The following is a 24,355-nucleotide window of genomic DNA, read 5'->3' as shown; positions in this document are numbered from 1 at the left end:
TTTAAATGCAGCGGAACCTCACAAGTTGCCTTTTGACTTGGGAATTAAAATTATTTTCCATGTCAACAGGCGACATGAAATAGACGGTGTTCAGGCTGGTAACATTTTCACCTTAATTTGTTAAACCTTTAGTCATCCAGGTAAAAGCTCGAGGCTATAGACTAGGCTATATAGCCTATATCTTTTAAAAGTGACCTGGACAAAAGGCAACAGAAGTTGTCATGCAAAACAAAGATTGTACAATACTCTCACCTAATGGTATTGTAAAACGCCAAACTATTTTTCAGTCAATGACTGGTTTAACTCCAAAGTGTTCAACATTTGCATTCTTTCACTTTGGAGATTGCAATTTATGTTTAAAAGTTCACCTACACCAGTGTTGCGCGAAGAATAGCCCTTTGGTAACACATGGCCTGCACGTGTATATTACCAGTTGTCCTGTAATACTAATAGGTCCAATATGGGGGGAAGAAAAAACAAACAGACAACACGGGCCATCTCATTCATTGGTAGATTGGTTGTCAGCAGCAGTTGTTGCATTGGCTTTTGACAGTCGTGGATATTTTGACCAACATTATTTCCCCACAACACCAAATAATAGTCAATATCCAACATAAATTACCATACGATCACTATCACGTTGAAATTGGGTTTTTAACTTTTGAGCATTGAACGTTTGCCTCCTTTGGAGCGTAGCTCTCAGCAAGACCCAGTGGCCTACGAAGCAGCATAAGCAAACAGGAGCAATGGAGGCTTCTTAAACGGACGCAGAAACTTGGTTGTCACGAGTGCCTGCCGAAACTAAAAGTTAGCCCTTGCAGGCCACCACAGCAGCTATCAATAATCCTCTCCAGTGTTTGGAATACAGATCCAAATGTAAATGTACAATATTTAGTCTTTTTCTGCAGTGAGTGAAAGCACGATTGGCACATTGCTAATTTTTTTTGGCCACAATGATGCCCTTGTCCAATAAATTAATGAAAACCACATATTGAGATGAAAGTAAATATATTAAAATGTCTCATGACGAATGCTGTTCAAGCAGTCACTTTATACACACACACACACACACACGCGCGCAATTGAGGTCATTGCAACAGCTTATCTTCCGCCAACATGTCAACAGGCGGTGAAATTCTTAGAAAACTTTGCAGCAAGATTCCCCCCCCCCCCACAAGTTCCTGTCATTAGGACGACATTGCATGAAACGCTTTCGCCTCCTGTAATTTTTCTTGTGCACATCAATGCTGCTATTTTCACATTACTCTTAAGGAATTTTGTCTTTGCGCTTATTGCGTCGGTTTAGTCCCACAACCATCCGTGTTGGGTGAAATTTTCACAATGTGGGTAGTAATGATGCACCAAGTACCAAAAATTGGCCCATACTGAGGTATTTTGTTTTAACATCGCAGAACCAAGCTAACAGTCCAAGACTGACAGTCATCCAATGACTGCCTGCTTTCCGACAAGTTGTGTGCATGCAACTGTTTGGGAGCCAGCACGATAAATTGGCTTCAAACTGCCGACCTGTGGAAGTCTGCAGCTCAGGAAGCTTTCTCAGCAAAGTCAGTGTTGTATGCAGTGGATTCTGCTGTGCTGTCTGGGGAAACTCATTACAGGGTTCGCACACGGCCCTAAAAGTCCCTAAATTTTTGAAGGTGCATTTAGGGGCTCCTAAAAGTCCTTAACATCCGCGAAAACCTAAAAAGGCCTTAAATTAAAAAAAAAAAAAAATTCGAAGGGAGGACCTCTACCGCCAAAATTCTCCCTAAAAAAAAAATAGCAATCCGTCTGGCGTCCAAAACAGCCGGAAATTGTCAGCGGAAGTCACCGTGTTGACAACTAGTCGCCATCTTGTCGATATTCCATTGTTTGTTTCCGTGAGTAGGCATTTCACTTCGTCTTCATTACGACGTAGCGTAGTTCTTTCATCAATCCAACTTGTATCACGGGGAAGTGCATTTTTCCAAGAAGCTTGGGTTGAAAGTAAGGAGTTTGGGAGCGGGGTTCGTCGAGATCCAAAAGATCGGCACATGTTTTACTGCCATCTGTGCAAGCAGAGTTACCAGCTTGAAAAGATGGGCGTCAAAGCGCTGGAGTCGCACCGGAAAAACAGGAGACACGCTGATTTGGCGAAGACTCTCTCATCTTCCGTTGGTATGAATCTGTTTCTAAAATATCAAGATAGTGAAGCATCAACTTTAGGCAGTGGTACTAGCAGTGCATGCGCACCTACAGTTGTCCAGCCATCGACTTCAACCAGCCAAAAGTCAGGCTTTATGAACGTAGTTCAATACACAAACACGGACTCGTTAAAGGCAGAGATCGTGTGGACTTTAAAAGTGATCTGCAGCCATTACAGTTACAAATCTTGTGAAAATAATTCAAAAGTGTTTGCAGTCATCTTCCCAGACAGTGACATTGCCAAAAACTACCACTGTGGGGAAAGGAAGACTTCGTACCTGGCTACATTTGGCGTCGCTGCCCACTTTTCATCTCTACTGCCTCAAAGCTAAAAAAGCCAGAATACAGACTGACATATCTACGCTTATTGTGAAGGCTGACAGGCTGTGTGAGGAGGCAGAAGAAAAGAGGAAGCTGAGGTTTATCACCGAGGCCAATGCACTCAGAGGCAGAGCAAAGCACAAGAGAGCCACTTTGGCACCTCTGCTCCAACAAATAGAGGAGGCACTGGGCAGGCTCAAGGAGCTAGAGTAGGGGTGCTGAAACAGACATCAGTAGAAGACATTTGTGTATATAGTTGCGATTGTAGTTAGAATCTGTTTTTCTGTAGACTGTTATGTGAAGACGTTGACAATGGTCATATCAATGAGAACTACCACAAGGGGCGACAGGTGATCAACTGTCACAGGTACTGAGATACTGGAACAATTGATGAACCAAGAATGGTTGATGGCACCATTGGGTGAGTCTTTTTTCCCTACTCCTGATTTCCCACGATGGCCCTAAATTTTTTCCATGTCAGCCCTAAATTTTTCGTGTCAGCCCCTAAGAATGCCCCTAAAAAGCCCTTAAATTTTTTTGGGTCAGATTGAGTATGAACCCTGGTATAACTTCATTGCAATTAATTTACTGATGACCAAGTGTCTGTGGTGAAGGTACCCAATGGACTGTCTTCTTTTGAGTTTGACTGCGTATGAGTGCACGTCCCGGATTCGCCACAGTTTGTGCCCGCTCAGTAGAAGTTGATGAAATTAAAGGTACCTTTGTTCGAACAAAGAGGATAGCAACGAAAATAACTCCCAGGAGTTTGTGTAACAGCTTATATCAAGCTATAGCCATTTTCTACAGTTTTCTTTAACCAAAGTTTGTTTCATAATTCAATGAAACTTTTGTATTGTTCAGGTTAAAATGCCTTTGATGGTAGTAGGTATTTAAAAATGACTAATTGGCTAATTCCATTGAATTTTTCAACTTTATTGCAATATTTGAAATATTTATTTATTTTTAATAATCAAGTCAGAATCTTTCTACTGTGACACAACTAATGGGAGGACCAAAGACCAAATAACATTTAATTAGCTTGAAGACAGCTGGGATAGGCTCCAGCATGCCCGCAACCCTCATGAGGCCCTCACCCACCCCCAATTTGTTTTTAAATTGTGCGAATGCCGGTTTGATGCACAAATCTATGGTTTATCAATGTTTTTACTTGTTTTTGTTTGTATTTAGAACATTCTCAAACCATGCATAGATACATATACATATAATGCAACATCATGCATCATCTATTAAAATGCATTAAACTTCTTTTATCCAAGATGTAGTACATATTGGAGCTCAGCCAATCTGTCATCAGACTGGCCACATGTCCTAGTTTTTCCCAAGGCTTCAGTATTTTTTTTTTCCCCTACTCCCTATGTCAATCTGATTTTATTTTTGTGATTCTACATGCGCAGATATGACGTTAACTGATTTAGTCACGCACGCAGACTGCTGCCACCGTGAATTATAATTCACTGCGGCATGGCTAGCATATTTGATATATATATGAATATTTCACATTTATTAATGATGAATGCCTCTTTGCTGTCCTATATTTATTCTTTCTATGTAACGGCAGGGTTTGGCCATTCTGCTTTTTTTTTTTTTTTTTTTTTTTTTTTTTTTTTTTTTAATGATTGGTTTGTGGCAGTTATTCTAATTCCATCCAATTTTTTTACTGCTTATCCTCACATATAGCTAGAGCCTATCACAGCCCACTGAGGGGCAGGTTACATACTCAACTGGTGGCCGGCCAAATGTCTGACACACATAAACAAGCATGTCCACTCAAATTCACACCTACAGGCAATGTAGTCTTCAATCAATCTATGATGCATGTTTTTGGGGAGGTGGGAGGAAATTGGAGTACCTGGAGAAAACTAATGTAGACAGCAGGAGAAAATGCAAACATAACACACACACACGGCTGCATTTGAACCCGCATCCTCGGAATTGTGAGGCAGATGTGGTAACCAATCGATTACGTGCCCCCAGTATAAACATTAATGTGAAAAGAGAGGAGTGGGACTTGGTATTGGCAAAGATTAAGCGATTCGGACTCTCAATATACCCAGTGAGCGGTACCTCAGTGAAACAACAATGGGAAGTAAAAGTGGTGCAGTACGTGTAAGTAATACTTTAACAGTTGCGCTTTCATGATAAACCTGCTCAATAGTGATAGTCTCTACCATTGTGACTCAATCAACAGACACTCTCGTCTTGTTTAACTTCCTCTAGTCACATCCTGAGTTTCCAGAAACAACCATCAGCACCTCTGCGGTTTCATCAGTCTGCAGTCATCAATCATCAATACAAGACCGTAATGTTCCCCCTGCTTTTTAGCCCCTCTACCCGGAATTAGTCACAGCTCATTTTTTGTCCGACTAATTGAGGATGACTTGCAATTTTTTGACATTGAGCATCATTACCACAACCCACCACACATGAGTCAGACTCCTGTCCATTTTGAACTTAACAGACGCCCCCCACTGGTGAAGAATTCCAACTACACTCAATTTTTTTTTCAGTGGCTGGTCGCTATTGGGGGGCTTGGGCTAGGAACAACAACTAAAATGAACGTGGTTGACATAGGTTGCAGGGAAGGGTTTGTAGCTAATCATACGGCTCTGTCCATGTATCTAAAATGTGTTAAAACGCATTGTGATCGAGGTGGCCTCTGGGACTTTTGACTTTACTCGTGGCCAGTAAGTGTGTTGCCATGGTGACTGTAAGCTCCATACACAGTTGTAGGCAGTTGTTGTATGAAGCCAACCTGACTGTTAATTAAAATGTTTGTTAAATATTGTCCAGTTCAAGAGATCTTCACCTCTCCACGCTGAAAATGGTTAGTCACTGACAGACCAGCAGTTGTGCTGATAACACGTACCCATCAAAGTTTACACGCAACACAGGTTAATTTTTATTAAACTCACATGCACTTCAACATCAGGGGCTTGTGAAAGTTGTAATGTGTGCCAAACCGAGGACTCGTGATTTTTGAAGAGCTGGAAGGAAATATTGAGTGGCAGGGGTGGGGTTACTGCGTCAAAATATTTCAGCCCACAGCATCGTCTTTGAGGGAGGACCATCACACAAGGTCTGGCATTTTTTCCTCCCTCTTTTGACTTTGCTGCCATTTTAAGGCTGCGTGCAATGATAAGAAAGCAAAATCTTCCACAATTGAGGTGTTGCCCAACTGTCAGGTATTCAATATTGGTTAAAAAAAAAAATCTCTCGGACAAGTTTGATTTTGATGAGTTCCTTGTAATTGAAGCATGGCTTCTTGAAACTTCATTGTGCCTCGAGCAAATTTTGGAGGTTACATTTGAGATGCAAGCTGAACATACCTGGCGTCTTTTGAGTATGGAAATGATGCTGCCTAAACAGCCGTTTCAAGGGGGGTGTCAGCGTATGCGCAGGCAGTTAAGGACCAATAACTGAACACTGACTACTTTTCTTTAAAAGGCTCTGAGAAAAACTTCCTTGAGGCCAAACAGAAAATCCAGCTGTAACCAAATTAATTAGGAATAATGATCACGCCCTCTTTAGACACAGTTCTGCAGATAGGACAAATAAAAATACTTCCAATCTACCAAAACAGTTGATTGTAACATCCACTTGCTGGGTAAACTCACTCTATTCACTTTTTACACCTTTAGCAGCACTGCAAACTTTAATTTGCATTGTTGAAAATGTTCCTTTACCAAATGTACACTGCAGCAAACTACTTGGACATGAATGCCCCCCTCTGCTGGTTGCCAGTAGGTAGTGAAGCAGGGAAATAGTTTATAGAAATGTATAAAATTCTGCATATTTACAGCATTAAATGACTCCTGCGTTCAGTTATCAGCCTTTACCTCAAATTGGATTATGTTGCGATCAGAAGGGAAAATAATGGCAGGCAGATATTGAAGTACTTATAAAGTACAAATCCACCTAAACGTTTGAGCGGATGTACGTAACATCTTACGATCACTGGGGGAATTTCATTTTTTAAAAAGCTGATAGGCCTTGTCAATGTCTAAGAGAAATAAAAAATAAATTGAATTTAATCAAATTAAATTGAAATGAATATAACAATGACTGGACTGTAAGTGTAAGTTCTTTACAGATGGAATTAGGGCCTTACTGTCTGCTTTTTGAGTCCATACTAATGATTATGTGCAATAGTATTTCCAGAAAACTGTATGCATCTTAACGTTAAAGTTTAATCGGCTACATAAAATCAAGAAGTGGGCTCAATTCTGGATGATGAACAGCACTACCGGCATTGTCATTAGTTTTTTTTTTTTTTCTGCAGGAGCGTTTTGCTGAGATCTTCGGCCACGATGCGGCAGCGGAGGTCCGACGCTCCCAGGAAAGTTTCAAGAAGTGGCTTCTGGCCGGTATGACCTTGGTGACCGGGGTGGTGGTAGGCTCTCTCATCGCCCAGAAACGCCTGTGATGGGAGGGGGGGCCATCACTGCCCTAATTATACACACACATACAAATGTGGTACACACACACACACACAAAAAAAAAAAAAACAAACTCATGTTGAATTGAAGGTTCCATTGCTGAAGTTGATTCCTCTGCCATCACCTGTTGGACTGAGAATTTACTTACATTGTTTTTGGACTGTTGTGAGGAAAAAGTCGAAGGAGGGTCTGTGTGTTCACTTCAATCCTCTCCACCCCTGCCCACTAACTTCAGCATAAAAGAGAAAAACAAAAAAACTAACCAGCATAAACACAGACATGGTTTCAGGCAGTGTTTTTTTTTTTTTTTTGGGGGGGGGGGATACTTTGAGGCTAAAGCTTGATGGGCCGCAAGTGTATGAGAACCGGCCCACCATATCCAGCACACTGCTCACAAATTTTTGTTTGGGATACAAAGCTCTCAGGTGCAATTTCAGGATGAACTCAAAATGCACGATAACCTTTCAGAGAGGGTCAAATTTAAGGTCACCTCTCAGGGTTTCATGGATTTCAGGTTCCTCCAGAAATTTCACAGGAAAAACGTATCGAGCATTTTGTGAAGATTGTACGTGTAATCTAAGAGGAACTGTTATAACTCATCCAAAAACTTTCAAATGATAATAACATAGTTATGAACATGTCATTTTTTTTACATCAATTTAGTAGGGTCCTGTATAAGTAACTGGTTCCCAAAACTTGATCTAAAATGACGAATAAAATTGGCTACTGTACTCTTGTGGTGTACACGCTCTGGCACACATTACTAGTTGAGCATGGATGTGCCATATGGAAAGTGAAAAGCAGGATGTGGTTGGCGGAACGGCGTGGAGCAGCCACTTCCTGCCAAGCAACGATGATTTTTTTTGTTTAAATGCTGCATTCTTCTCTGACAGTCTCACATGGTAGTTTGTAATGTGTGGTGCTTTTTTTTTTTTATTTTTGTTTGTGAGAAGACATTTTAACTGACAGGTTCCCAAACTTAATTGAGCTCACATTTTGCTCATTTTGTTTTTAAATTATATTTGGCATTTTAAAACAATCTAATCCCAGTACTCCCTTCTGATTTAGTGCTCAATTTTGAGAGGCGTTTTATTTTTATTTTACAGTTAATGTTCAGTCAGCCGGAACGGTGTATGTTTGTGTTGGGGAAGAGGGAGGGGGCGCCATGTTGTCCTCATTTACTAGACAGTAGCTGACGAATGCAGCAAACGTAGCAGCTCACATCGCAGATAGGACATCTCTCAGCATGTTAGATATTTGGATGTAAAGTTGTAATGTTGGTAGCACTGATCATTTAACACCCCCTGTTAAACATCAAGTATGAGCAGTTAATAAAATTTATGACACGGTCATGTGTGCTCGTCTCTTGATTTGCGCTTCATCTTATTCTGAAGATTTAGCCTTTCTAGCAATCTGCATTCTAGATTCTTATATTTTAGCATCATTTACACACTAGGTTAAACTCAAATGTAACTATCACATAAATATAATGCACGGCAACTTGAAATGTTTTTGAATGAGGGTTTCATTTATTAAGGAATAAAAAAAGTAGTTAGCTGGCCTAATGTGAAATATAATTACCCTCTTGTTAAATCCAGAAATAATGGTGGTTATTATTAATTTAGTTTGACTCTACTTAGATTTGTTCCGTCAATAAATAATCAGACAAAATCTGTATGACAAAATCAAGTTGGACAAAAGTTCTACAAAATGTAAAAATGATACCGTACAAAGAAATTCCCGTACAGTCAAGAAATAAATTAAAATCCGAAAGGGTTACAGAGGTCATTTCTAGATGTTTAGAATTCTAGCAAACCACAGAGAGCTGTTTTGACAACATGAAACCGTAGAGAACCTTCCCAAAAGATTACAAAGATTACCCCAAGAGGACAGGAAAGACTCATCCAGGAGGCCACGAAGAAACTCGGGTCAGCTTTCAAAGAACACCAGGCCTCCCTTACCTCAGTTAAGGTCATTGCTCATGACAATAATGATGAAAATGGGCCAAAATGGAATCCATAGCTGAGTTCCAAGGCGACAACCACTGCTGACCAAAAAGAATAAAAGATCGTCTTACTTTGGCAACAAAAAAAAAAAATAATAATCTGAATACTCCCACGACTTTTTGGAGAATATTATGTGGCTTTATGAGATGAAAGTTAAGATTTTTGGAAGGGGTGTGTCTGGTTTACATATGGCACACCCTTTAAGGAAATAAGTCAAATATGATGGGAGTGGGGTGGTCGTGAGCTGCTTTGCACTGTTCTTGCAATGGACCTTTCCGACCTGTCAATCACTCATGCAATGATAGCCAATCAGATACCCGCATTGTCTTAACCCCTGGCTTGACACGCCCCGTCTTGTCATGTCCCACAAGCAATGCTGGTTGTCAGTCGCGTGCGGTTTGAAAAGTTAATGATACGAACAAAATGGTCCTCAGGTGCGCTTGGGGAAACGTGCAATTCTGATGAAAGATATCCGGCGAGGTTACAAGGGGCCGTTTGATTCACTTTCCAAAGCCTAAAACACAGTTGACGAAGTGTCTACGATAGATTATGGCTCACGGGAGACCACACGTACAGCTAAATATGAACAATATCAACAAACACAAGGCTGTATGTTCGAAGGTAAGTGAGGGAGAAGTATCTTCTCTGAGTTTGATTTCATTATTATCAGTGCTTTATGCATTACAGAAGAACAACTTTCACTTTGTTAGCGTATCACTGACCTGCTGAATGAAGTGTGTCATGTTTTATGCCAAAGAGTCGGTAAGGCATGCGTAAATGCGCGCTGCCATGCAAGAGAAATGTCTATTTACCTATTTGTGTCACATCAGACTTTTAACCCATTCGTGGGCAGCGTCCAATTTTTGGGACGACATGATTTTCACGCATGAGTTCAGTTCAGTATATCAAAATATTGAAGTGTCTTAATCTGAAGCCATAATTTGGTATCAGGAGAGGATAACCCATCGGTAAAAGTTAGCACGGAGTTATTTCCCTTTCCTTCCTGACCCAACATGGCTTCCTCAAATACACATGACATGTTTTCCAAGAGAAGAATGAGAGAAAGGTCAGTATGCAACCAAGTTTGTCTTCAAAATGCTATTCCATCAGTATTAATAATGCATAATTGTCGTTCTACAATAAGAATTAATAAACATATCTGTAGTATGTACCACTTCACAGAACTGATAACTTACCCGTCCCAGTTTTGGGATGCTGCCCGCGAGAGGGTGCATCTTTTTTGGCTTTTGTTTAAACGAAAAATAAGTATTTCCTTTATTTTGGCCTGTTAGGAGACTTTTATCTCAAGAAGGCAAAAAATTGCGACCCTGCCATGAATGGGTTAAGACCGAGCACTGGGTTTGATTACGAGCCAAGTCAAATTTTTCATCTGGTGACTACAGTACTGACTGTCACCATTGTTTAAATGCGCTTGTAGAAAATCGACCCTAACGCACTTCTAAAGACTAAAATATTACTCATGATCTTTCCAAGTAAAAATTACTCACCCTGCTTTACACACGCAGGGCGATTCCACAATTTTATCCTGTTGGATTTCAATATGACGTTTGTCAGGCGTCAAACTTTTATTGCATCGATCGCCAACGTTTCGCTGTAACTCTGACATTGCGTCCTGATCCGTCCAAAATCTTAATTCTGTCGACATGTCAAATAGTTGAGAGCTCTCTGTAGAACTCTCATGGACAAGTCTGACACATTTGGCAAAAAATATACCCCAATATTATCTGGAATACGCGGTAGAGAATCGGCTTCAAACCTGTTCTCTTGAGTCGCCATTTTGGAAGCTTGTGGGACTTGGCTAAGTGGGCGGAGCTTCAAATCGCTATCAGGTCTATTCCTCCACAAGTCATTTTATTGTAATAATACACTAGTAACTTATTTTAAAATATACACTGCAAATAGAGCCGTAGACATGAGGGCAGTTGGTGTTAGAGAGGCAGATGCAGGACAGGAGATAGTTTTACGTGGAAAAAGATGACACGCTGTGGCGACCCCTAACTGGACAAGCCGAAAGCAAAAGAAATGCATGAAAACATTTATTCATTGAACAAAATGTTTGAAACTCACTCAAAAGTTGGACGGAGATCAAACTTTATTATTCTTGTATGGTTATAAGGTGCAGACACTGAGGTTGTGCTTCTGCTTCATGTACTTCATTTCCACTGGCCCTTCTCATAGTCCCACTTGGAGGAGAAACCTTCCACTGGGCTCACCTTCATGTCCAGCATCCTCTGGACTTGTTTGGCCTGCCACTCTCTATCAAACGTCCGGGGTTGCGGTGGGTAGACTGGAGACACATTCAAATAGCAAGCATTAATTTTAATGATAAAAAAACTTCAACATGATTTGGCCCTCAAAAATGGGCACAGTAGGCAGTAAGCTACGGTCTCATTTGTCTGTGAAGTCTCTGACCATCTCAATTTGGACTAGTCTTTAACAATGAAAATGAAAGTTAAAAAAAAAAAAGCATGTTTTTTCTTTAGACGTGGGAGGGAAGACTGATGACCCAGAGAGCCAACAAGAATGGGGAGGACATGCAAACTCCACACAGGAAGGCCACAGGCCGAATTTGATGCCTCAAATTCAAGAACTGAGAAGCAGTGATGCAGATGGTCACTAACCACTTACACTCCAACACCGGGACCAAAATAAATACTGAAATTCCCATCCTACAGAGCGCACCTGGTTAGATGCCTCACCCAGTACACTTGTAAAGGAAATACCACGCTAGCTGCCCAGTTTAAAAAAAAAAAAAACATACTGGTAAAAATCACTGAGACACAGCAGTAACACGCTAGCGCAGAGCTAACAGGGCCGGACCGGTAAAAGTCACTTCCTCGGCACATATATTCCACCCGTCTCACTCTTACCTTTTCCGCTCGTTTGCCCCCTTGCGGCCGTTTGGGAAAAAATGCACAAATTACCCACATAAACCGCAGGGTTGAAAGCGTATGAAAAAAGTTGCGGTTTATAGGCCGGAAATTACGGTAAAATGTGAACAGATTACAATTAAAGACCAACTGGACTCACAAAAATAAAAAATACATGGTTTAAGTAAAGTAAAGCTAACCCCCAAAAGTAAAATATTTCTGCCTACTCATGCAACATAAGAAAATCCCCATGAACTTAAAAGCTTCCCCATAAACGGTGACATGAATCTCTGATTTTATTGGTTGCAATAACGTTATTGGCAAAAATGGACTCGTGTTTTGAGCGAAATTGCACCTTTGGACAACATGGAGCCAAACTGCCCTGTCCTTTAATAACATGGACGGTTAGATGGCCCCAGTACACCAGAGACCTGTAGGCGACTTGGATTTAATGATGTTCGTCACACTCAGCATGTTATGGGGGGGGGGGGGGCGTGACAATGATGAGCGGATCTAAACTCACCATAGACGGACTGCCACCAGACCACCAGACCGGTCATGCCCAAAAATATGAAGACTCCCCCCATGACCGTCTTCCACTCCGCTGTGGGCTGCTTCATTTCTGGGTAAGTCTTACGGAACATCAGGCGGTACACTGCGCCACGTTTGAACGGGTTCAGGGAGGATTTAGTGAGTTACTGGATTTGTGGTTTGATTTAGTGGACCGGTTTGGAGCTTACGGGCTATCTTCTCCTCTTTGGTCAGTTGGTTCCAGGGCCCTTTCTCCTTCTGCTTGAGGCTCTTGTCAGCAGCACTCAGCTCATCCTTGTAGGCCCTGTCCGGCAGGGGGGTGTCCACACGGTCACAGTACATCGGCTTGGACATGTCCGCCGTTTGGCTCACGTCAGCTGTGACACAGGAGCCGAGGGTTACTTAACACCACAAATAGTTTACCACCTAAAAAAAAGTCATCAGTCATTGTCAGCACCACTTAGGACACTGAAAATCTGTAAAAGTTAATACAAGTAAGACCACAAGTCATGCCAGTTTCCGTTAATAAATGTCACCCTCGTGTTTTGCGTGTGGGGATGTGCGTGCAGATTGTCAGCGAAGGAGGCTCGGAGCTTTTGCGACATCCCAAAGCTCAACGGAAACTTCGGTGTGGCTGTTACGAGACAAGTGGAACTGAACTACAGAGATGGGGTAAGTCACGTGTACAAGTCACTATGGGGGGAGGGGCGGGGTAAAACATTGAGTCGAGTCATAAAAGCTTGCTCCGGTCACAATATAAATTGCAGTGATCATTAAATACTTCATCATTTTTCATTTTTTTTCCCCCTTGAATGCTGAATCCAAGCTTAGGGGGGAAGCAAGTTACATACTACAGTATCGCTTAAAGACCAAGTGTCATCCCTATAAACATTCTAAAATAGATGTTGAAATGAAAAATACATATAATATTATTCACTTCAATGTCTATACGAAACAAAATAAATGTGCGGAGAGCATGTCATCCATGCCAAAGTTGTGGAAGTGTCATTTGACATCCAAGTGGTCGCCAAATTTTCTGCATCTACAGTCCGTGACGTCACACTGAGACATTTGCCATTGAAAACACGCGGTGGACCCTACTATGGGAGACGAGCATGCCCCTTCTGACATGGAAGCTCTCACAACAGGGCAAAATTACCCTTTCATTTCGAGCCATATTTAGATGATATGCGGATCACGGCCAAACCACCTCCCCGCTTGATCCACCTCAGTGCGCCGTTGATTAAAAACAACACCGCCTGCTCGCGAGTGACGACGACCGCGCGGCGAGCAAACCGCCTCCTCGTCCGATACACTTCCATGGCGGAGATGAGACACCGCGGCCCGGCGCAGCGACGGGCCACCCTGGCCGAAGCCGTGTCGAATAGGCCGGTGGTGATCCACAAGTCCTGCGGAAGCCGTCTTCAGTCCACGAGAGGATTTTCATAGCGGGAGTTACAAAAAGCCACATATGTCAAAATCACGTTTTGTGGTGGGGAAAAAAACAGCTGGGTTCATACGGGCTGCCGTTTTTTTCGTTCATAACATACTAAAAATCATCCATTTCATGACAGTGGACCTTGAACTACTTCTGTTACTTTGGGTGACTTTTTACAGTAGGCCTACTGTGGGATATGTATTGCGAATGGATGTGAAGGTTAAGGTTATCCTCTTATAATATGTAATTCCATGTCACATATGGTGACATTTGGCAGTCTGAATATTTTTCAATCAATAATTGAATTGATTAACAGGTGTCACTATGTCAAGAAACATGTAGACTTGAATTTTTTTTTGTGTGGACTGAAACTAAAAGCTTCAGCGTCAACCCTACATGGGTCCTCGCTGACGTGTTGGACCGCTACTGGACTCTCCCATCTTGCTGGTGTTAGTTGTCAAGCCCCGGCCGGCTACCAGCGAGTGGTCAGCGCTCGTTACTCCCCGGCTAACATGGCGTCGAAGAACGGGCACTGGTGGCTAGGGTTGTAGGTATGTCCAACAGATTTTGTAAATGGCGATTTGTGAAAGGGCAAAGGTAAACAGTACACTGGCACAGACGTCTTATGATTTGGCCTTTTCGGGTCGGCTCAGTTGAGACAAGTTGCAAAGGTTGGCACTGAGTAGCCGGAGAGCCGATTCATTCTTAGAACTCCTCCCCACCTCCTACAAGTAGACGCAAACATGATACTGTACCGTGACCGTGACTCGCCATGGTGGCACCGCTGGGGGTCGCAATTGCCGCCACGCGCCTTCCGAGGAACCGTGTTGCTGCTGCTGCCGCCCCCACTCTCAAGCCCAGCATCTGGAAACATGGAGTGCATACAAAGCTGCAATTAATAAATTGCAAAAAAAAAAAAAATCAACAATGAGAACTTAAAAATAATCACAAAAATAACATTATACCATTATTGTAATATTATTTTCACTAAGTTTACCATTCCTAAAATAAACTTTCATAGTGTTCCCCCCGTGCCCCCCTAAACTGCCAAAGTTAAACATGAACGGCATTTTCCAAATATGGCATTCATCTCTGATATATGAGGGCTGGTCTTGAGTGTGTTCAGGCCTCAACAAAACTTGCCACTCTTGAATGAAAACCTCTGCGTTCCAAAACTTTTGATGGCAGCGATTGACACCCGCCCCAAAAAGTTTGCAACTTTTCAAGGCGCCACAAGATGGCAGCATATCACTTTTTTTTTTTTTTTAAAGGCAAAGCTATGTGGCCTGACAAAATGAAGACGCTCCTCTCAGCTCAATGAAGATGTTGGCGCCAAGATTTGCCACCAGATGACGCTCGAGCAATATGTTGTACAGCTATGGCGGAACAGGGGAACCGGTGAGCATCTCTGCCTCACACATCTGAGGGCCCGGGTTCAAATCCGACCTCGACTGTGTGTCTTTTGCTTGTCCTCGCCATGGCTGTGTGGATTTCCTCCGGGTATTCTGGTTTCCTCCCACGTTCCAAAAACATGCATGTCATATAAATTGAAGACATTAAACTGACCTCACGTGGATGTGAGTGTGAATGATAATTTGTCTTTATGTGCCCCGTGATAGGCTGGCGACCACTTCTGGGTGTACCCCACCTCTCCCTCAAAGTCATCTGAAGTGATTACACCAACAGTGGACCTTTTGTCAACAAGCTGCTTGGCAATTTCTCTGTAGCCCTTTCCAACCGTGTGGAGTTGTACAATTTTGTCTCTGGTGTCTCTGGACAGCTCTTTGGTCTTGGCCATGTTACAAGTTCGAGTCTTACTGATTGTATGGGGTGGACAGGTGTCTTTGTGCAGCTAACGACCTCACACAGGTCCATCTGATTCAGGATAATACATGGAGCGGAGGTGGACTTTTAAAGGGGGACTAACAGGTCTTTGAGGGTCAGAATTCTAGCTGATAGACAGGTGTTCAAATACTTATTTGAAGCTGTATCACACAAATCGTTAAAAAAAAATCATACATTGTGATTTCTGGATTTTTTATTTTAGATGATCTCTCTCACAGTGGACATGCACCTACGATTAAACTTTCAGACCCCTCCATGATTTCAAAGTGGGAGAACTTGTAATATAGCAGGGTGTTCAAATACATATTTTCTTTGCTGTAAGGCTACTGTATGAGTTTACCCCCCAAGTTACTGAAAAGCTTAATTTGTGAATGTTGACCCACCCATTCCTTTTCATACACATCTTATCTTCATTCAAGTCACGGATGTGATGGAGCCTATCCCCTGTTGACTTTAGCTGAGAGGCAGGCTACACCCTGGACTGGTCGCCACCCAATTGCAGCGCACATAATGATCAACATCCGCGCTCTCGCAGTCACGCCTTGGTCATTTGGAATCCCCGAAGGACCTAACATGGATGTTTCTGGAATGTGGGAGGAAGCCGGAGTACCTGCAGCATGCAAACTCCATAAATGAAAAACGTGCTAAGTACCAGCCTAACATGCTTTCAGTATTTTAAAAAAGAACCTTAAATGGGGGCGGCACGGTGGATCAGCTGGTAAAGTGTTGGACTCACAGTTCTGAGGTTCTGGGTTCAATCCTGGACCCGCCTGTGTGGAGTTTGCATGTTTTTCCCGTGGCTGCGTAGATTTCCTCTAGGTACTCCGGTTTCCCCCCACATCTCAAAAACTTGCAACATTAATTGGACACTCTAAATTGTCCCTCGGTGTGATTGTGAGTGCGGCTGTTTGTCTGTCTCCACGTGCCCTGCGATTGGCTGGCAACCAGTTCAGGGTGGACCCCGCCTCCTGCCCATTGACAGCTGGGATAGGCTCCAGCACTCCCTGTGACCCTTGTGAGGATAAGCAGCATAGAAAATGGATGGCTGGGTGGACCTGAAATGTGTCATCTCCCAAGTGAGTGGCAGCTGTACACACGAAGTTGTTAATAATAAAGCAGCTCATGTTTACTTTGCTTTTGCTGGATCTTATTTTATTTTAAAGTGAGCCGCGCCGTGAAGGTTCCCTTTGCGTCCTCATTCAAGAAGGTAACCATTGTTGTTGTTTTCACGTGTTGCTTGCGGCGGCCACTGAAAGTGAAAATGGCGGAAACTGGCAGCCTGTCAAATTTGGAGTACAAGCTGACCTTCTAAAAGTTGTGCTAAAAGACGACGGCAGCATGCCTGCAGAGCGGGCCAACGTCAAAAGGCAAAATGGGAAGGCCGATTGGCACAAATGACGGACTTTTCCACACAGATTTCACATCTGCAGTGAGAAATGACTTTTGTTTTTCTTATGGGAAGACTGATGCAGATCATGAATTCCCTGAATTGTTTACCACGGTGGCTGCACGTACGCCACACTCCCCTCTCCGAAGAGCTCCGCAGTGGTGAAATTGAGGAAAAGAGACGTTTCATTTCCCCTCATTTTGTTGCCAAGCGTTCCAACTGGGAAAAAAAAAGATCGGAATGGTGACACTCACCATGGTTGTGGTGCAAATCCTGCGTGGAAACTGCCGCTTCTCGTGCCTCCTGTGTCGCCTGTGTTTGGCTGACAGGGACGCATGACGGGGAAGCAACAAGTGGGCAGGTCTCAAACACAGCCTGGACCGGCCCAAGTTGCAAAAGAAGTTCAAAGAAATATGTAGTAATATTCATTGTAATATTAATAGTAATGTTATGCCTGTGGGAAATTTAGAAGTATGTTTATTGCATGCAGCAAATTGCAAAAACTACAGAAAGCTTTTTTTTTTTTTTTTTTTGCACTGCTCACTTTGTGGAGAAGGGAGGTTATATAAGGACACGAGGAGTTAGTTCACTGCTTCATTTTTTTTTTTTTTTTTTTTTTTTTTATGACCGTGATTGTATTACATGTGCAGTCAATGTTTACGGAAAGCAAATACAACACTTTACTGTCACACGCTGGCTGGAGATATTATTTTATTTGATTTTCAAAGGTCTGGCCTGGAGCCCAAAGGGAAAATGCCTGAAGGGAAAGGGGGGGGGGGGGGCTTGGGGGGGGAGTGGCTAGTTGGCCAACGGCAGTGCAGCCCGAGCAAAAAGGGGAGGCGCCTGAAAAGGGTCAGACAAGGATGATGACCTGAAAGCAGGCAAATGGCTCCCGAGTTTTCGACATAATTACAATATACTAAACACCACCATAACGGAAATGAAATCAAAGATGAACATGTTTTTGGAGTCTTTCAAAAAGCTTTCCGGTAGTTTCTTTCTCTTGGTCTGTTGCACATTTGCCGTAGATTGCTTTTCATTCACTTGCACCGAGACTTCCTTGGACTTCATGTTGAGTTATTTCTGCCAAATACTGTAGCGACGAAGCGCCACCTTAATACTGAATATCACCTTTACTGTTATATCTCAGGGCGGTGCATCACCTGGTAAAGTGTTGGCCTCACAATTCTGAGGGCCCGGGTTCGATCCCAGCCCCGCCTGTGTGGAGTTTGCATGTTCTCCCCGTCCCTGTGTGGGTTTTCTCCGGGCACTCCGTTTTCCTCCCACATCCCAAAAACATGCGACATTAATCGGACACTTTAAATTGCCCCAAGTTGTGATTGTGAGTGCGGCTGTTGTCTGTCTCTATGTGCCCTGCAATTGGCTGGCAACCAGTTCAGGGTGTACCCGGCCTCCTGCCCGTTGAGCTGGGATAGGCTCTAGCATTCCCCATGACCCTTGTGAGGATAAGCGGTGAAGAAAATGGATGGATGGATGAACTGTAGTTTGCGGTGAAGCATAATTGCACTGCATCATATTAAGAACTGTTACCAATATTTTGGTAACCATATTTAACTACATGAGAGAGAATTTAAATATTAGACGCGTCTCTAAATATAGTGACTTGGATATTGTGAAATATAGTGGTTGGATGGATGGTGGCGCGGTGCGTTAAGTTTTTTTTTTTCTTCTTCTTCTTCTTCTTTGTTAGGAGGAATCCAAGGCAAAAATGTGGAGGACCCAAGTGCAGCGAATCTCAGAATATATTCAATTTCCAAAAAAGGAACAAGGAAAAGTAAGCACAACAAAGTAACAAAGAAGCACTTGAATTAAACTGCAGGTGAAAAACGCCCCCACAGCGTGATGCTGCCCCCACCACGCTTCACTGTTGGGACAGTTTTGGGCTGGTTTAGAATTAAGGCCAAATCTCATCACACCAGAGAATCTTATTTCTCATCATCTGGGAGTCTCTCGGGTGTTTTTCAGCAAACAGGCTTTCAAGCATCCTGTACCGAAATGAGGCTTCCGTCGGTCCACTCTACCATAAAGCCCCCGACCGGTGGAGGGTCTGCTGCAGTGGTGGTTGACTTTCTAGAATGTTCTCCCATCTCCCGACTGCATCTCTGGAGCGTAGCCACAGTGATCTTTGTGTTCTTGTTTGCGTCTCTCACCAAGGCTCCTCTCCTCCGATTTGCCAGCTCTAGGAAGGGTTCTCGTTGTCCCAAACAGATTTCATTTTAGGATTATTGACGACACTCTTCGTAACTTTAAGTGCAGTCGATCTGTGCCGTGGCACGATTTTCTCTGAGCTCTTCAGGCAGTTCCTTTCACCTCATGATTGTCATTTGCTCTGACATCCACTGATGTGACTGGAAGGTCTTATTTTGACAGGTGGGTGGCTTCTCTTGTCAAGTCCAATAAAAAAAATCAAACAGCTGGAATCCGATGGAGGTGTTGGAACCACGTCAAGGAAGATCTGAAGAGATGGGCAGCACCCAAATTGTCACAGCAACGCCTCTGAATGCTTATGGCTGTGTGATATTTTGTTATATTAATATAGTTCAACATCGAGGCTGCCTTCGCGTTCCATGTTTGTCCACGAGGTGGCAGTATTATACAGTTTTGAGATCCTGTGGCGTTGCAAATAAATCCACGATGACATCTTGCGCTGACAAAATTCCAATCAAATCCTAGAATATTTTACAACACATCACTTTATACAGTCTTCATCAAAAGTAATACTAGTCACAAAAATTGAACTAATTTTTAATTGACCCATCTTCCTGCAGCAATCACAAAAGATGGAAAGAAAAAGGCAGCATTAAAACATTCTAATAGCATTTAAAACAGCATTCAAAATGCATTCTAACAAAAAACCAAGAATATAAGTATAATTTAGTATGTCATTTTTAAAATGAAATGTAACTACTTTGTTCCCCCCCCCCCCCCCAAAAAAAGACCTGCATGCATGTTATGTTGATTAATAATTTTAAAATTGTGATCCCATGAGTTCTCTAGGGTTAAAGTGCACTTGGCTTGTCGGCCAGCATCTGTAACTGGACCTAAGACGCCCAATCAGTTCCGCTCCAGTTTTAGAGGAAACGAACAAACGAAAAAATAAAAGGTAGCTGGAATGCGTCATATTTCCCCCCAAAGCAGACCACTTCAAAGGGGACGGAATTGTCTTTTGAATGCGTTTTTACCTGTCTCATAAGATGTTGCGCCAGGCAGCGTAGATGGCAGCTGTCGGGACACGCGTCCGTTGCTCATTTATGCAAATTAGCCGAGAAGCGTGACGCTGCAAGTAATCCCAAATGTGCTCCTTCTCACTCTTTCTATGACACCGCCTGCAGGTTTTCAGCCCACTCTCGTCCCCTCATTTGTCCTCCTTCCATCCTATTAGAATTGGAGATGTCGCTCCATCTCTCTTGGGGAAACGTCGGCCAGGTGTTCCCTTCGCTTCTGTCTTTTTATTGTGACAAGGGAGACGCAGAAATTGTCATACCAGGAAATCAATTTTCTGAAGCGCTTGACCTGTTTAGGGTCACAGTTGATCTCCAGCCTATCCCGGGTGATTTTGGGCCAGAGGCAGGGAACACGCTCGACTGGTCGCCAGTCACTCAGAGACTGGATATACGTAGAGGTCATTGCACCTCCAATGGTTCCAAACTAAGGAGGTCCTTTCCTCCAGGTACGACCTGAGCCGTTTCAGGACTGTTCCATTTCGTCCTACCCCCGTTTCCAACCTTTGTTCAGCAGTATGACTAGATCCAATTCCAAAAGACTTGCCTAGCATGCCTGTGTGCTGGCCATGTTGAATGTGGGGCATTGGCGCAGCTGCCATGTGATGATGATTCAATCTGTTGTGCGTAGAGCACTAGTGGGGGTGGCGTCATGGCTGTAGCATGATCTCCAACAACTGTATGGGCTGTTTGAATATCGTCATTGCATTGTTCGCAGATGATATTGTGATCTGCAGTGAAAGCAGGGAGCAGGCGGAGGAACAATTACAAAGATGCAAAGTGGAAAGGAGAGGCATGAAGAGTAGCCGAAGTAAAAGAGAAGATGTGTGCGTGAATTAGAGGGGTGGAGGGGGAAGAGTGAGGGTCCAGGGAGAAGAGATGGCGAGGGTGGACAGCTTTAAACACTTGGTCAAAAATACAGAGCAATGAAACTGGTCCAAGTGGGATGGAACAGTTGACGGAAGGTGTCTGGTGTTCTACGCGACAGAAGAGTCTCCGCTAGGATGAAGGCCAAAGTTTATAAAACAGTGATGAGGTCAGCCATGATGCACGGATTTGAGACGGTGGCACTGAAGAGACAACAGGACGCAGAACAGGAGGTGGCAGAAATGAAGCGGCCTCTGACCCCCACACACTCCGGGGAAAATCGGCAGGGGCAAGAAGTCAGTCAGAAAATGAAGCCTGAAATGGAGCAGCATGAAATATGAGACAAATGTACAACTATCCAGTATCTGTTAAAGTGGTAGTGTGATGACCTAGCATCAGTTTGTCATAACGTGTAGTAAATAATCAATTTTAGAAAATACATTTTAATTGTCAGGGCAATCTTCCCCCCCCCCCCCCGCGTAGTTCAAAGTCCCTCCAACGTTTATTGTTCAAAAAAAAAAAAAAGCAACAAGCGAGTTTAATTTCTGCTAAGAAACACAACAGAACAGAACACCGTCACGTTGTTTTGTGTACGACAAGAAAGGAGCCCCATCGAAGTTTTTCTGCCAGAGACATGGTGGCCATTCAGTGTTGCACGAGCAGTCCAAATATCGACATGTTGCAAACATTTGGCCCGAGGTACCGTACGGGCTTCCAAAACGAGAGTATTTTTGGAGGTTGCCTTGTCTCACCTGGGGCGGGGGCAGCTTTACACACACACCATCAACCAAGCCGTTGCAGCTTAACGGTTCATTTTCTCATGCTAAACGTTTGAAATCATCTATTTTATATGACCTGTTCGGATAAAAATGTGGATTTCGTCTGATTGATTGATTGTCATTTGAGTTTTCAATAAGCAGTGGGTCAAAATTCAGGTTTTTTTCATTTTTTTTTTATTTTTTAAAGGTCATGCGACGCAGCTGTGGCTTTTCACCCAAAATGCAAAATGTAAAATGTAGGTTGCAGGAAGTGACCCGACGAGGTGCCCGTGTACTTCCTGCGGAGTGTGCACCTTTATGCATGTGTTTATTTGTGTGTGTTAGTCCAATAGTCTTTATGCGGAACTGGGTCACCCTCCCATCACTTCCACGCTAACGACGGACCCCCGCGCCCCTCCCCCTTATTCCCTTCTCTTCCTAATCGGTCCGCATCCGCCACCACATTCTATTCTGCTGCTTTTGTCTCGTGTCGGTGGGCTTGTACCCCCACCCCATCCCCCGATTGGCATCCACTCACACACACAGTTGCATGACTTCGAATGAAAGGCACAGGCAAGTGGCAGCACGAGCGCGAACTGCACATTCTTATTAAAAATAGGCAATACCATTACAGCCCATTTGGCGAGGTGGCCTTTTTTTTTTTTCTTCTTCCCCCCCCCCCCCCCTGCTGTGCATGCTTCACTTTTTCCTGCCTCTAATTGGCTTAGAGCGGCAGCAGCTCCGGGCTGGCAAAAGCCACCGTCGTGCATTTGCTTGTGAAATGCATCCCCCAGCTCTTCCGGGATCCGACTGGCAAAGTCACTTCTCCAATGGCGGCGCAATTATTGCATCAGTTGACGAAAGCGTAATGAGCAGCATTTGATGCAAACAGTAAAACCCAAGCATTGTCAGATCAGTCACTTTGTGTGTGTGTGTGTGTCACTGTGGGGACGAGTGGTTCACTCAGGATCTACCATATCACTTTTTTCTTTTTTGTCAGACCAAGGCTCATTTTTGTCACGGGCCACATCCACTGATCTTTAAAAAAAAAAAAAAAAAAAAAAAGACCGAATGCTCATTGGCCACCAAAACTGAAGTCGCCATCCGCCATCTTGATACTCCCAAAACAACCATGCCGACATGTTCATCGCCCATTTTGTGGCTGTGAGAAAACATTCCACAGGTAAGTTAGAAAGATTTACTTTGACACTGTTAAAGTTTGATTGTAAAGGTTTTTTTTTAATTTTATTTTATTTTTTAATTAGCTTAATTCACTTGAACAAAGTTTTGTTTACAGTGGTTGTTGTTCACTGTTCACTCTCTGCTTCACCTGATATGCCAACGCTTTATTTTCCCAAACTTCATCAGCGGAGAAGGAAGAAAACACATTTTCTGTGAAATTTTTGATGAATTTGATAATACAGAACTCTGCAAATTAAATTTGATTTTCAAATGCGAGGAAACGAGTTTAAATTTTCTGTCTGAAATAGGACATTACAGAGACAAATGAACAATGCGTTTAGCATGTTTTGCGAGTCCTTATTTCCAAAAATATATCTGACTTAAAATGTAATGTTTTTATGATGAAAAATGCAGAAGTTTTTTTTTTTTTTTATTTTATTTTATTTTTTAATTAGCTTAATTCACTTGAACAAAGTTTTGTTTACAGTGGTTGTTGTTCACTGTTCACTCTCTGCTTCACCTGATATGCCAACGCTTTATTTTCCCAAACTTCATCAGCGGAGAAGGAAGAAAACACATTTTCTGTGAAATTTTTGATGAATTTGATAATACAGAACTCTGCAAATTAAATTTGATTTTCAAATGCGAGGAAACGAGTTTAAATTTTCTGTCTGAAATAGGACATTACAGAGACAAATGAACAATGCGTTTAGCATGTTTTGCGAGTCCTTATTTCCAAAAATATATCTGACTTAAAATGTAATGTTTTTATGATGAAAAATGCAGAAGTTTTTTTTTTTTGCTGTGATATGATGATAGTTCTTCACAGCGTATTTTGGGAAAAGTTAACATGTCACGGAAATCGGGCGCCATGTGGTATGCAAGTTTTCTTGGTAGTCACGGTGTTACATGTCTTTCCTTTGCCCTTAGCCTTTTATGGCTTACCAAAAATCTTTCATGTTACCGGAACTGAAAAAATGACTGACACGACCAGTCTTAATTCTACATGCCTAACTTTAAGGAAAAACGCCGCCATAATCCAACCTGTAAACCACGTCCATGCGTTTTGGGAATACAAAGATGGCGGCCGACTGCATACCTGTCAACCTTTCGGTGCACCAACCTGTATGAACTACCAAAAAAAAAATCCTTATAACATACCGAAGCAAATTATGTATCAAAATAATGGAGGGAAAAACACGTTTTTCAATGATTTTTATTGTAGATCTCCATAATGATAATATCT

The 24,355-nt window shown here is 42.8% G+C and overlaps 3 protein-coding genes across 4 annotated transcripts in view; 2 read left to right on the top strand and 1 right to left on the bottom strand.

The window, feature by feature from the left end:
- Positions 1 to 7,012, top strand: part of bcl2l1 (BCL2 like 1) — a 42,360-nt gene extending 35,348 nt beyond the window's left edge. The window contains exon 3 of the mRNA XM_061839959.1: positions 6,806 to 7,012. Coding sequence (XP_061695943.1) covers positions 6,806 to 6,949 — 144 coding nt within the window. The 3' untranslated portion in view covers positions 6,950 to 7,012. The remainder of the gene's footprint in view (positions 1 to 6,805) is intronic.
- A 4,051-nt stretch (positions 7,013 to 11,063) lies between these two features.
- Positions 11,064 to 17,412, bottom strand: LOC133511232 (cytochrome c oxidase subunit 4 isoform 2, mitochondrial). The gene is made up of 5 exons (XM_061839972.1): positions 17,315 to 17,412; positions 14,584 to 14,692; positions 12,600 to 12,767; positions 12,383 to 12,514; positions 11,064 to 11,276 (listed from the first exon to the last, which is right to left on the bottom strand). The coding sequence occupies exons 1-5, from the start codon at positions 17,315 to 17,317 to the stop codon at positions 11,143 to 11,145; spliced, it is 546 nt and encodes a 181-aa protein (XP_061695956.1). The 5' UTR covers positions 17,318 to 17,412; the 3' UTR covers positions 11,064 to 11,142.
- Positions 17,413 to 22,978: 5,566 nt separating this feature from the next.
- Positions 22,979 to 24,355, top strand: part of wu:fa11c10 (protein FAM110A) — a 43,121-nt gene continuing 41,744 nt past the window's right edge. Inside the window, exon 1 of one of the 2 annotated variants that reach the window (XM_061839893.1) lies at positions 22,979 to 23,110. The gene's annotated coding sequence lies outside the window, so the exon portion shown is untranslated. The remainder of the gene's footprint in view (positions 23,111 to 24,355) is intronic. The other variant, XM_061839902.1, reaches the window with a different exon arrangement.

The sequence above is a fragment of the Syngnathoides biaculeatus genome, chromosome 2, assembly GCF_019802595.1.
Source record: "Syngnathoides biaculeatus isolate LvHL_M chromosome 2, ASM1980259v1, whole genome shotgun sequence".
Taxonomy (NCBI): domain Eukaryota; kingdom Metazoa; phylum Chordata; class Actinopteri; order Syngnathiformes; family Syngnathidae; genus Syngnathoides; species Syngnathoides biaculeatus.
The sequence above is the reverse complement of the archived record's forward strand: the minus strand, read 5'-3'. Positions and strand labels throughout refer to the sequence as shown.

What these genes read in the sequence shown, in the direction of transcription:
- LOC133511232 (XM_061839972.1), bottom strand. An exon ending in CAAAGAGGAGAAGATAGCCC is followed by an intron (nt 12,515 to 12,599) that starts GTAAGCTCCAAA and finishes AACGTGGCGCAG; the next exon opens with TGTACCGCCTGATGTTCCGT. An exon ending in CTGGTGGCAGTCCGTCTATG is followed by an intron (nt 11,277 to 12,382) that starts GTGAGTTTAGAT and finishes ATGTGTCTCCAG; the next exon opens with TCTACCCACCGCAACCCCGG.